General features: G+C 42.2%; 1 protein-coding gene across 1 annotated transcript in view; it reads left to right on the forward strand.

Annotated features, from left to right (window-relative positions):
• LOC101859978 overlaps positions 1-11605 on the forward strand; it is a 53433-nt gene that overhangs the window by 28348 nt on the left and 13480 nt on the right. The window contains exons 10-15 of the mRNA XM_035972774.1: positions 1-36; positions 725-924; positions 2967-3060; positions 3707-3810; positions 4460-4575; positions 7053-11201. The exon at positions 1-36 is cut by the window's left edge and continues 64 nt beyond it. Coding sequence (XP_035828667.1) covers positions 1-36; positions 725-924; positions 2967-3060; positions 3707-3810; positions 4460-4575; positions 7053-11201 — 4699 coding nt within the window. The remainder of the gene's footprint in view (positions 37-724; positions 925-2966; positions 3061-3706; positions 3811-4459; positions 4576-7052; positions 11202-11605) is intronic.

Consider the following 11605-nt stretch of genomic DNA (forward strand, 5'->3'; position numbering starts at 1 on the left):
AGAAGCTTTAAAAGCCGCGCATCCTGTTTTACAAAGGTAAGTGGATTTTTGACTGGATTTAAAAATATGTTTTAGTTTTTTGTTAACAGAAATGTTACTGTTCAAACCACAATTCATTTTTAAACAAAAATAAAAAAACCTGGACAGAATTTTTTTGTGTCCAAACTCTCAGATGCTCATTTTATGCGCTGTTGTATGGAGAATTAGGTCAGTTGAAGGTGACTTGTCTCTTCCTCCTTCCCCCTCCCTAAACAAATAACGACATTGATTCCTCACCCTCCACTTCCCTCCTTGTCCTCCTACTCTCCCTCTACCTCCCTAACGCATCCCCCTCCACCTCCTTCTCCTCCTACACATCCTCACCGAGGCATCCACCACCTCTTCCTTCTCTTTCTCGTCAAGGCAGCCTCCTCATAAGTACATCTTCTCCTCCTCCTCCTCCTCTTTGTTCCCCTCATCCCCATGCTCCTTCCCTTCCTCCTCTCCAAAGAGATTTGTCATCCATAGGATCCTCCTATATTATGAACAAAATTTGCATCTTTTTCTTAAAAGTTTTTCTTTAGAAATGTGTCCCCCCCACCCCTCAATGCTCACAGTGGCATTCATACGAAGTCACGCCAAGTCACAACACAAAGTCACACAAAGTCCCGCAAAGTCACAACACAAAGTCACACAAAGTCACAAAGTCACGAAAAAAGTCACACAAACTGCTGCTTGTTCACAGAGAGAGCACTCGTATGCTTGGGACCACCCGCAGTAAGATCCTGCCTCAGATCGGTCGCAGCACCAGCCCAGAGTACTCCCAGTCTCAAGGTCATGACCGCGAGAGCCCAAGGTTATCAGCAGACAGTGTTCTCACGTCGCTGGAGGACGCCCGTCACCAGCTGATGTCTCGAGGTCGCTCTATGTCCGACATAAAGCTGGGTACGCCTGCTTGTGTTTTCTCAGTTGTGCATGTGTTTGAAATTTGAACGTCTAAAAAAATATAGGTGCTTTTCACACCATGGATAAAAGTTTGCCGGCTGTGGCCGGAAATTCCGGCAAGACTAAGCCAACCGGCATCATGGTGCCGGTAGCCGGTGACGGCCGTCCTTGACTGGACTAGCGTCCATATCATGAAGCATGCGTTTCTTTCGTTTACCTGACAACTGTCTAAAAAAAGTCAGACTTTTTAACTCCACTGCTCGAGTTTGGGCATAAATCGACATTACAGGGGTGATTTGATAATCTTTTCAAGCAAAGCCTCTTGAGATGCTATGAGTTTGAAAGTTTTCAGTGTCAGGAAAAATGGTTGTGACTAACTTTTACCCATGTTTTCACCTCTGTCAAAACTGTTTAGATTTTTTAGGAGACGGGCTTTGACCTTTCTGTCAGGGTCCGCCCAGGCTGAGAGAGATTTAACGTACCAAGAAAAAGACCGGAGATACTCGATAAAAGTTTTCCTCAAATGGGAATGGAACCTGGGTCAGTGTTCTGTGTAGGACAGCAAAGTGCCTAACCACTGCACCATTGATGTAGTTTGGACATAGATGTGATTTTTTTTTCTATTGCGTTGCACATTGAGTGTCTCCAAAGATCGTTTATAACAAGATAGTTCACTCCTCTCTTTGAGTCAATTAAAAAAGTGTCTTCAAAATTCGGTGGTGCCCTCTTCGGAAAAGAGCGAACTTCGTGATCAGAGTTACCCTACTTGTGTGAAAAACAATAAAAATGAAACTAACAAACTGTGCTATTCCTATTTTTCTTCTGGAGAAATGAAAGAGAGCTTCAAAACAAAGACTGCAGCACCATCTGAAGCAATGCATGGAATTCCGTGGACATATTTTTGGCTCAGTGAACTATCTTGTTATGTACGATCTTTGGTGTCTCTTTTTAGATAAAAGTGTGTAACATAAATTAGATTTATCGTCAATATTATCATTATCTTTTATTGTGTTTATTTTTACATGGAACGTGGGAGTGGAAAATCCTGACTGTCATATTTAAAATCTTTTAATGAATATATTATCTTAAAATTGACAGTCTTCAGAATTTTACTTTTTACCAGTATGAGAACTTTTCCGCAGTCATTACCGCATCATCAACCATTGGCCACCTGGACTGATGTTCCAAGTCCAAAATTTTGATTTTAAAGGAAAAATTGCAGTTTTTTAAAAATATATGGTGTCAGTTGCATGTACTCAAGAAATATTTTGCAGAAGTTTAAATTCTAAATGTTAAAGAAAATGGCAAAAAAAACTCAAAAGACAAAATAAAAAAGCCCCATTTTGTAGGTGCTTTGTGAAAAGAACCCCCCCCCCCCCCCCCCAGTTTTTTCCCTCTCTTAAAAATATTGCTATTTGAGCTTTGTACATTCAGCGACTTGCCAACAAAATTTGTCTGGATGTATACCCCGGATGTGTTGTTGACTGATAAAAGACTTAACGTACAGTATGTGTATATGTGTCACAGTAATCAGGCACTCGTCAAGATTTGGGCATGTGGAGTTATTGGTAATTGGTATTATATAAAAGCTTGTTCTTCTGTATTGTTTTCAATGTAAAAAGTAACAATCCTGTCTTGAATAGGAGGCGACATATTTGTGATTGAAGGAGGTGGAGTTCACCTGGTTTCTGAAGTAAAATTTGCGAAAAAATGGTAGCCTAAGTTTGGTGATTTCCATAGCTTGAGAGTCCTTAGAAACTAAGAGAGGTATGTTTTTTTGTGTTTATAATTATTTTTCAGAAAAAATCCACTCAGAAAAGTATTTTTAAATAGACGTAAAAGGTTCTGAGCCAAAAAATAAGAAAATTTGATAAAAATTGTCAAGTCGGAGGAAAAATGCCAATTTCCTCGATTTTATTATTTTGACGAGTGCCTGATTTCACTACGATGCCTCACACATGTATGAAACCAAATGAATTCCTCATTTTGGATGTGACATTTTCTACCTCATGACTCAGGCTTGTTTTCCTTTGTGGTTGCAGGTGTGGGCAGACAAAGCATGCCTCTCTCCTCCCCCTGGCCAGCGGATGAAGGGAGACTGGACGAGATCCGAACCCCAGTCTCCAGCAGACCACGGTAATTACACATGATCTGGGGGGCTCAATTTCTTTTTTCTGCATTGCTACTAATCAAATTAATATAAGTCAGTGTGGATTCTGGATTTGACAAGGAAGTATGGTTCTCGGACTTTCTTCTGTCTCGAAAAGAAAGTTTCATTGGTGATATTTTTGTTTTTGTTTGGTACTTTGTTTATTTTTCAGAAGCCTAATTCAGTCCTGAACCTTTATTTCAGTGGTTCTAAGAGGAAGCAATGGAAAAAAGCCCTTCTGTAATTGATTTACATTGTTCCAAGATATCACTTTATTGCTTGTATAAATTTACTCTTCTTTTTTAGGCGAGTCTTTTCTGATCGCTTTATGATTATATATTTACTTACCACTGGAAATATTTTTTTATCAATTGCTTTCACTATATCTTTATATAGTCACTCAATACTGTGAGTCTTTTTTTTATAACTATGTTTTTATTCATTTTTAAAAATCTCACCATGTGGGTGGTTGGAGGGTGCAACTGGTAGGTTTCTCTCTGTTGTTTCTGTCTGTGTGTTTTACTTTTCCCCAGCTCTGAATGACCATTATTGTGTCGATGTTCTTCTCTTTACTCAAACAAACAAAAAGACAAACAATAATCTCACAATTTCTTCTTCTCTTATGTTTGACAGAAAAAGGTCAAAGAACAGACACCGAAGGTCAGGGTCTGACCCTCCGATGCCCAACATGGCCGACCTAGCCGTGTCATGTGACCACTTCCTGCCCAGCCCGCATCGTAAGTAAACAGTTGCACAACCACATACAAGCTTTTACAAATCATGGACTCGATTTATGGAACGTTTCTAAATATATTGCTGTTCAAAACTGGAGAAAATTGTCTGTGAAATTGGTTGAAGTACAGTAGCTTTTGAAAGTAAGACTAAAACTGACACTGCGGCATAAATGAAATGAAACAGCTGTCACTGGTATGGGATGCTCCCAGCATTGGATGGTGAGCAGGGTTATTGCCGCCGGACGCTTCCAAAATAGAATTTCTCTATATGAACATAAGCTGCCACAATCGACTTGGACTTGAAATTCTTGATTTCTATTTATTTAAGATATCTCATGACACTTTAAAACAAGTTATAAATGATGTAAGTTGTGTCAATGAGACTGTAAAACATAAACAGCAACATCACATCATCGCTTGGCTCAAAATTTCTTTAACGTAAAGATGTGCTATTTGTTTGTTTCCCACATCTACATACATGTATCTTTCTGAGGAATTTACCACATTTTAGTTTGGTGAAAAATAAGAAATCCTTGGTATAAAAATTGGAAAGAAAAACATTTTCTTTTTTTCAAGTGATAAAAATCTGAAATGAACAACAGTGAAGGAAAAAGATTTAATCTTTTCTCTTTTTAACATGTTTTTCTCACAGAGCAAAGAAACTCGGAGGTTGAGGGCGGTACCCCGAAGTCTAGTCAGAAGCTCTCCTCAACGGCTCCGGAGCCTGTGACTTTCATCACTCAGTCGTCCTCACCGCTTGACTCAAAGGTGAGTACTTAACCTGATCATTTCATATATTTACAGACTGACAGCTTTACCTTTCTTTTCTTATTGAATTTTAATGAGAGTAATATATATAATTTAATTTTTATGTATACCTGCATGTGTTTTTACGGTCCGGTACAGCCAAGGAAAATTTTCGTCTGGGACCATAATGAATTATCTTATTTTATCTTATCCTATCTTGTCTTACCCTACCCTATTCTATCTTATCTTATCTTATCTTAGTGTAAAACTCTGCCTCATGCCATTTATAAAAGTGATATATAATAGGGTCTTACACTTAGCAGTTGAGATGTACTTTAACTCTTTACCTCGGGGGGGGGGGGGGGGGGGGGGGGGTCAACCCACTATGCCAGGGCCCTTTTTTTATACAAAATCTAAAATTAACGTATACGTCAATAAATTGGTCATTAAATCAAAAGAAGTGAACTTATTTTGGTAGCTCTTCACATAATGAATGGAATGCTTATAAAATATACCTGTTTTTCGGCAGTTGCTGAAAAGTAATTTGACGTCGAATGTCGTCGTAAATGAATGGTCCCGAGCCTGTGCTCGTGGCTTACCAGCACAGCGGTTCCAACCGCGAGCCGCTTAGAATGGTCTGCCGTAGATAAGGAGTTAAGGGGTCATTTTTTTTATGTACAGCTGTACTCATTTTCTCCTTTATGTACAAATATACTTTACCCTATTCTCGTACACCAGGGGTGCTTTTTTTCCATTTTTTTCCCACTTATTTCCTTTTTTTTTTCGGCGAAAGAAGGTTGGGCAAACAGCTATCATTCTCAGCATTTGTCTTCTGTTCCACCCTATATTAGTTGTGGCTAACCTGCTCTGTGTATTTTCTGTTTCTTTTCTGGACTTTACTTTCTCCTCAGTTAGTGTAACTTTTTATAATAATAATAATAATAATAACAATGATAATAATAATAATAATTGCATTTATATAGCGTGTATCCATGCTCAAAAGCATGCTCTATGCGCTTTACAACTATTACTACCCCAGCAGACACTCTGAGAACACTCAGAAACATTCTCAGCTTCCGCGGAAGCATACAGTGCAAGCTGCGGGTTTCACGCGCTCAAACACTATCAAACTGACAAGATCGTTCACTGTCTATAGCTGGGTACCCATTTTCACCTGGGTGAAGTGAGGAAAATTTGTGCAAAGTGCCTTTCCCAAGGACACAACATTGGGGCCCCTGACGGAATTCTAACCCACGACCTTACGGTTGCGAGTCCAAGAGCCTAACCACTAGGCCACCGACGCCACAACTTTTTGTGCTCTACTCTTGGGCAGTCCGTTCCATTTACCTTGGTTTTTATGTTTGGGTGAAATAAAATGCCTTTATCAAAATAAGTTCGATTCCTATTTGGAAAAGAATTTTTATTGACTAAATTTGTCTTTTTATTGAATTGTATTCCTCACTGTCCATGTTATAAATAATTCAAGTTGCGTTAATTGAACTGTAGAAAATTAACAGCAGTGTAATGATTCTAGTTGAAATTTGAAAGGTAATGATTTCGAAGGTGCCCGTGGAATTAGTCGAGCCTGCTACACTGACCACCTGTACAATTAGCCTTTTCCCACTATCCCTGTTGCGTTTTTTTGTTGTTGTATATTACAATGACTCTGTCCAAGGTGTCCACCTCTCTAAGGCAATTACTTTTCTCTTCAATGGTATATGACAGTTTCTGACAATTTTGACTACAATGTCATCGTTTATTTTACATGCATCGTTTTTTTCTTTTCCTTCCGTTACTCTCTTCGCTTTGAGTTGTGAGGCATACTAACAAAATGAGTTACTTCTCGCAATCCACAAATGGAAATATTGGCCAAAAATCGACATTAGGGTCAAACTTGTAGATTTTCAATTGATGCCACGTTCTTTAACTATAACCTTTCTTTTATAATTTCATACTTATAAAATGTAAAAACTTCACCAATAAGCGTGATTTATCTATTTCCTTAAGGCTTGAATCTGAGAAGTCCCTCCTTTTGTCGGCACACTTCACAATTGTTTATTGGTGCTCTGGCGTGGTTTGCTCCTTCTTTCTTTTCAAACATCTATTGTCCTTATCTCTCCTCCTGTTTTTCTTTGTATGTTGCTCTCTAGTAACATCACTAATCTTCATCACTTATATGATCTACTTATGTTGCAGGTGCTGTAAAACTAAAACTAAAATGTGAAGTGTGCTGACAAAATGAGGGCTTTCTCAGATTTTAGACCGATGGAAATAGAATCATCAAATTTATAGGTTGAAGTTTTACAATTTATCAGTATGAAATGATAAAAGACATGTTAAACTTGAAGAGAATGGCATTGACTTAGAGTCTACAAATATGACACTTGTGTTGATTTTCGGCTGATATCTCCATTCATGGATTGCCAGAAGTAACTCATTTTGTTAGCACATCTCACAAATCACTCTTAACGTAGAAATGTTTTTTTCTGTGTTCCCAGGGATACAAAGACTTCAGCAGACTGGACTCCCCCTTCGAGCTCCTGAGATCTCGATCCATCTTCAAGGAGGAATTCATACTGGAGGAGAGCCGGCCGAGAGAGATGCATTCTGGGAGTTACCCGACGTCCTCCAGCGGCAGCAGTTTGTCTTCCTCCTCCCCGCGGGATCAACCGTCAGTGCCGCACTCTCCGGGCAGATCTCTCAAACGGGACCCGAGTCTCTCCACGCTACAGGAGCTGCATGCCTCGGGGGCAGCGAAAAACTCTCCGGTTGATAAAAACCAAAACTTTGTTGTCAGTAAAGACAGTGAGAACTGTATACCTGTGATAAAAGAGCAGTCGCAGCGTGTGAGGCGTAAATCGGAAAATTCTGCTTTGAACTCTAGGACCCGTGTTTTGAGGATTGGCCCCAGTTCAGCGTTGAAACACGCAGCAAAAGGTTTATCTTCAGATGAGAACTCGAATGTTTTGCAGGATGGGTCGGGCTCTACACTGGGCACTCCTGATCAGACGAGTCTAATGCGCAAGAGTCAAAGTTTGGACAACGTGTCCCCTCGTTTTTCCTCCCCTCAGACGTCATACGACGAACCTCTGTCTCAACGCTTTTGCTTGCCACAGGGTTCCTCCAGGAAGAAGCAACCGTCTGCTTCCAAGGACACTTCGCCAAAAGAGCCCGTCTCTAATGAAAATACTTCAAGGGAAAACTCCTTGAAGAAATCTGTCTCAAATGAAACTAGCTCTCAGAATGCCGGTTCAAGAAGTGTACTAGAGAAAAGTAAAGCCAGTGTTCCAAATGATAATGCTCAAACTTTAAACGCTGCTAAATCTTCAGCCCAAAAGCCAGTTGCCCCTTTCAGTGGGAAGATCCGAGTTGTTCAGAGCACGGAAATGGAAAACTGGGACAAAGACTTCATTTTTGACACGGAGCCTTCAGAAAAGACAAAACAGAGCTCACAAGCCTCCAAAATCTCTAGTGGAAAAAGCAGGGCAGCTCTAGCTTTGAATAAGTCGGTTCAGAATCCACAGCAGGGTACCCCGTCCCAAAGGTCAGCTCGGAAGTCGTCCTTGACCTCCAAAAGTTATTCGGGCCCTCTGTCTCAAAGGTCATCGGGCACCGCTCCTGCTGGGGAGTCGGACAAAAGACCGCAGACGTCCTGCAATGATACGGGAGTGGCCAGGGATCAAGGGCGGGAAGACGCATCCCTCACTGAGAGAGAGCAGACATTCTCAGACATGCAGTCAATGCCACCTCAGCCCGGGCGTCCGCCGTTGTCCGCTAAGCCGGCGTTTGTGACCCAGGTTCTGGAATCTTCTCAGGAATCCACAGCGGACAACTCACAGGAAGATCCTGTTGCTTCAAACACTGCAGCTTCTATAGGGAGAAAGGATGCCGGTGCTTACGGGAAAAATACTCACTCAAGACCTGGTGGCATGGTCTCATCAAAGTCTACTCCAAATCTGAGGCCGAAAGAGTCGGGGTCACGTGGTGCAATGTTTGTCGTTACAGAGGAGTCGGAGAGGAAAGGCAGTGCCAGCAAACAGAGGCAAGAGGAGAGGGCAGCTATCGCCAAACAGAAAGCTAAAGAAACTGCTCAACTGAACAGTCCATCCGTGAGAGAGGGCTTGCCAGAAAATTCGAAAACCGAATCCGTAAAAGCCAAATTATCAAATAAGGCTGCTGCTGCTAAAGAGCCTGTGGTAAACAAAGGTTGTGAGTCAGCCAGAGTGAGATCTGTGAATAAAGCAGCGTCTTTAGAGAAAACTATTCTCACTCATCAGACGAAGAATTCAGCTTTGACCTCTCAGCAGACAAAAGCGAAATCACCTCTGGAAAATTCGGCCAACAAAGTGCGAAGTAGTCAGGATTCTCTCATAGGAAGAAACAACAAGTCGTCCATGGTGACTAAGGTGAACCCACCTAGCACGAGTGAAACGTCGTCATCACGAACAAATGCCAGTGCTTCTAAAAATAAATCATCTGTTCAGTTCAGTATGTCAAACAGAGGCTACGAGCAAAACAAAGCTGGCCAAGCTGTTAAAGAAGCTCAGCCTAGTTTGCCAGCTTCTGGAACAAGGCAGAAAGAAAAGAGTTCTGTTTTACCAACGCAAAACAAGCAATCAGTCTCAAAATCGGTTGACTCTACCCAACAAGCCCAAAGCCAACAAAAACCAAAAGAGTCCTCGGGCTCGGCTCCGTCAAAGCAACAGCTAAAACCAAACCCAAACACCGCTATAAACCCAGATCCGCAGTCACAGTCGCACCAGTCAAAAACAGAAGAAAAATCGGTCATCACAACGTCCCCCATAGACCCCAATATTATCCTCTCTCCACGCAAAAATGAGCCCCTCGTGAAGATCAAGTTTTTGTCACACACAACAACTCCATCCTCACCACAGTCTATAGCGGAAACAGCAGACGTTACTTCTAGCACCTACCACCATAATGCTCAAGCGATATCCACGCCCCTTATCGTGAATCCTTTTGAAAACTTTCTCCAGGCTCATATTAAGACCGTGGAAAACTCGAGCAAGGACGCGGTTGTTAAGATGAAGAAGGTGCCAAGAGGGAACACAGGGGGTTCAAACAAAACTTCCAAAAAGTCGAGCATAAATTCTTCATCAAACAAGAGGCCAACGTCCGGGGGATCGAGGCAAAACTCGGCTGGTAAAAAACTTGGGACCAGAGGAAAAGATTCGAAATCAGAGAAAGAGGCTCGACCGAAAAGTTGTAAGCGAGGTAGAGGGATTTCTGGGAAGAAAAAGAAGCAGCCAGAGACAACAGCCACTGAAATTTCATCAGAGGCACAGAAGCCAGACGTGGCCTTGATATCTGGGATTGGATGGCAGCTGTCCACATCTTGTATCGACAAGTCTGACGTGAAGGTCAATGATGAGATTGACCTCCACTCCAGCGATTCCGAGTGGTCGAACGAAGAAGATTCTCGAGCTACGGACGGTCCGGTCACAGCCGGCCGATCACACGACAACCTCCTCAACAAGCACATGTTGGAAGCTTTCAAAGAGAAGATCACTCTCAACTCCCCGAGATTTCTCGAGATGAAACGAAGGCAGGAGTCGCAACTTGATCTGAAGCTCCCCATCGTCACGGACGACGGGTTCCCCCCGATGAACCTCGACATGACTCAGCACAGCCATAACCAGGCGCACGCCCGGGGGGAAACTGAGCTCCACTTTGGGCTGGAACATATCGGAGAGTCGGAGGACGTCTTGTGTGACATGACCCACGTGGGCTCGCAGCATAACAACGACATTCAGAGGGAGATCTTGATGGGAAAATTGACGCCTATCCCAGAAGTCTCCATGCTGTCGAAGACCGCTGAAGCCATCACAGAATTTGACAAGACCGTTAAAGATAGTCAGCTGGCGGAGCTTTTAGGGGAAACTTCGAGTCGTTTAGACCATCATGAAAGAGAGAAAGAGAAAAAGAGGTCGGCTAACAAATCCAGGTACATCAAGGAAAAGTCTCGAAGCTCGGGTATTGAAGAAAAAACTGTAAGAAATGATGCAATCCATTACGAGTACACTGCTTCTGGCAAAACCATACGCCGCACGCAGAGTTTAAAAGAGGGCCTGAATGTTCAGAGGCCTAGAAGGGAGAGAACTTTTTCGGAAACGAAAGATGACGAGAAACGCGATGCCGCTGAGGAAGAGATTGACGAGGCCATCGAGGAGATTCTGTCCAACACGACGTCGTCCATGAACTCCACGCTGAGAAGTGTAACTCACAAACTGAAGGAGCAGCCACACAGTGGCGCCATGTCGCTGACAGACGGCGACCGAAGTATACTCCTCAAGCTGAAAAGTTCTTCATCCCCGTTCCATGCCCGGTCGGCTGAACTCAACTCTGGCGTGGCTACTGACCATCAGCAAGACGTCGGATCGAACTCATCCACATCTCGGGCCGACCTCGAGGTTGGTGACAGAAAGCAAGTCTCCGCAGCAAAACAAAACTCGCACGATAAATCCGGTGCGAAATCGAGTGCCCAAAATACCGTCTCATCTGCTCGAGCCAAAGAATCTGTTGCAGAAAATTCTGGAAAGCCACCTGTCTCTGTGAGAGCTTCACGGAGTAAACAGCCTTTACAGAGAAGTGCGTCTTTGAGAGCCAGTCAAGAGTCATTGGCTGTGGTGAGTGGTGGAGTTTCACATGGTCTGGTCAGCTGGGGTTTTATCTTTCTTTCTTTCTTTTGTTGGGGGTTGTTTGGTTTTTTGGGGGTTGTTGATTTGTTGGGGTTTTATCTTTGTTTCTTTATTTTGTTTTTTTCTGTGGAGGGAGGGGTTGTTTTGTTGTTGTTTTTTGTTTAGTTTTGTTGTTAATGTCGCATGTCCTTTGTTCTGGAACCATGAAAATAATCTTATTTATATCAGTCAACACTGACAATGAGAATGTGAGAAAGTTAGTACAAAGATATCACAACAGTTAAAGAATATTAACAGAAATGAATACATATGTATTTGTTGTATTTGATAGTTTAATTGATTAGTTGTTGTTTTTTCTTTAATTTTTGTTGCTGATTCTCGCTCCCCCCTCC

This window comes from Aplysia californica, unplaced genomic scaffold, assembly GCF_000002075.1.
Source record: "Aplysia californica isolate F4 #8 unplaced genomic scaffold, AplCal3.0 scaffold00836, whole genome shotgun sequence".
In the NCBI taxonomy this organism is placed as follows: Eukaryota; Metazoa; Mollusca; class Gastropoda; order Aplysiida; family Aplysiidae; genus Aplysia; species Aplysia californica.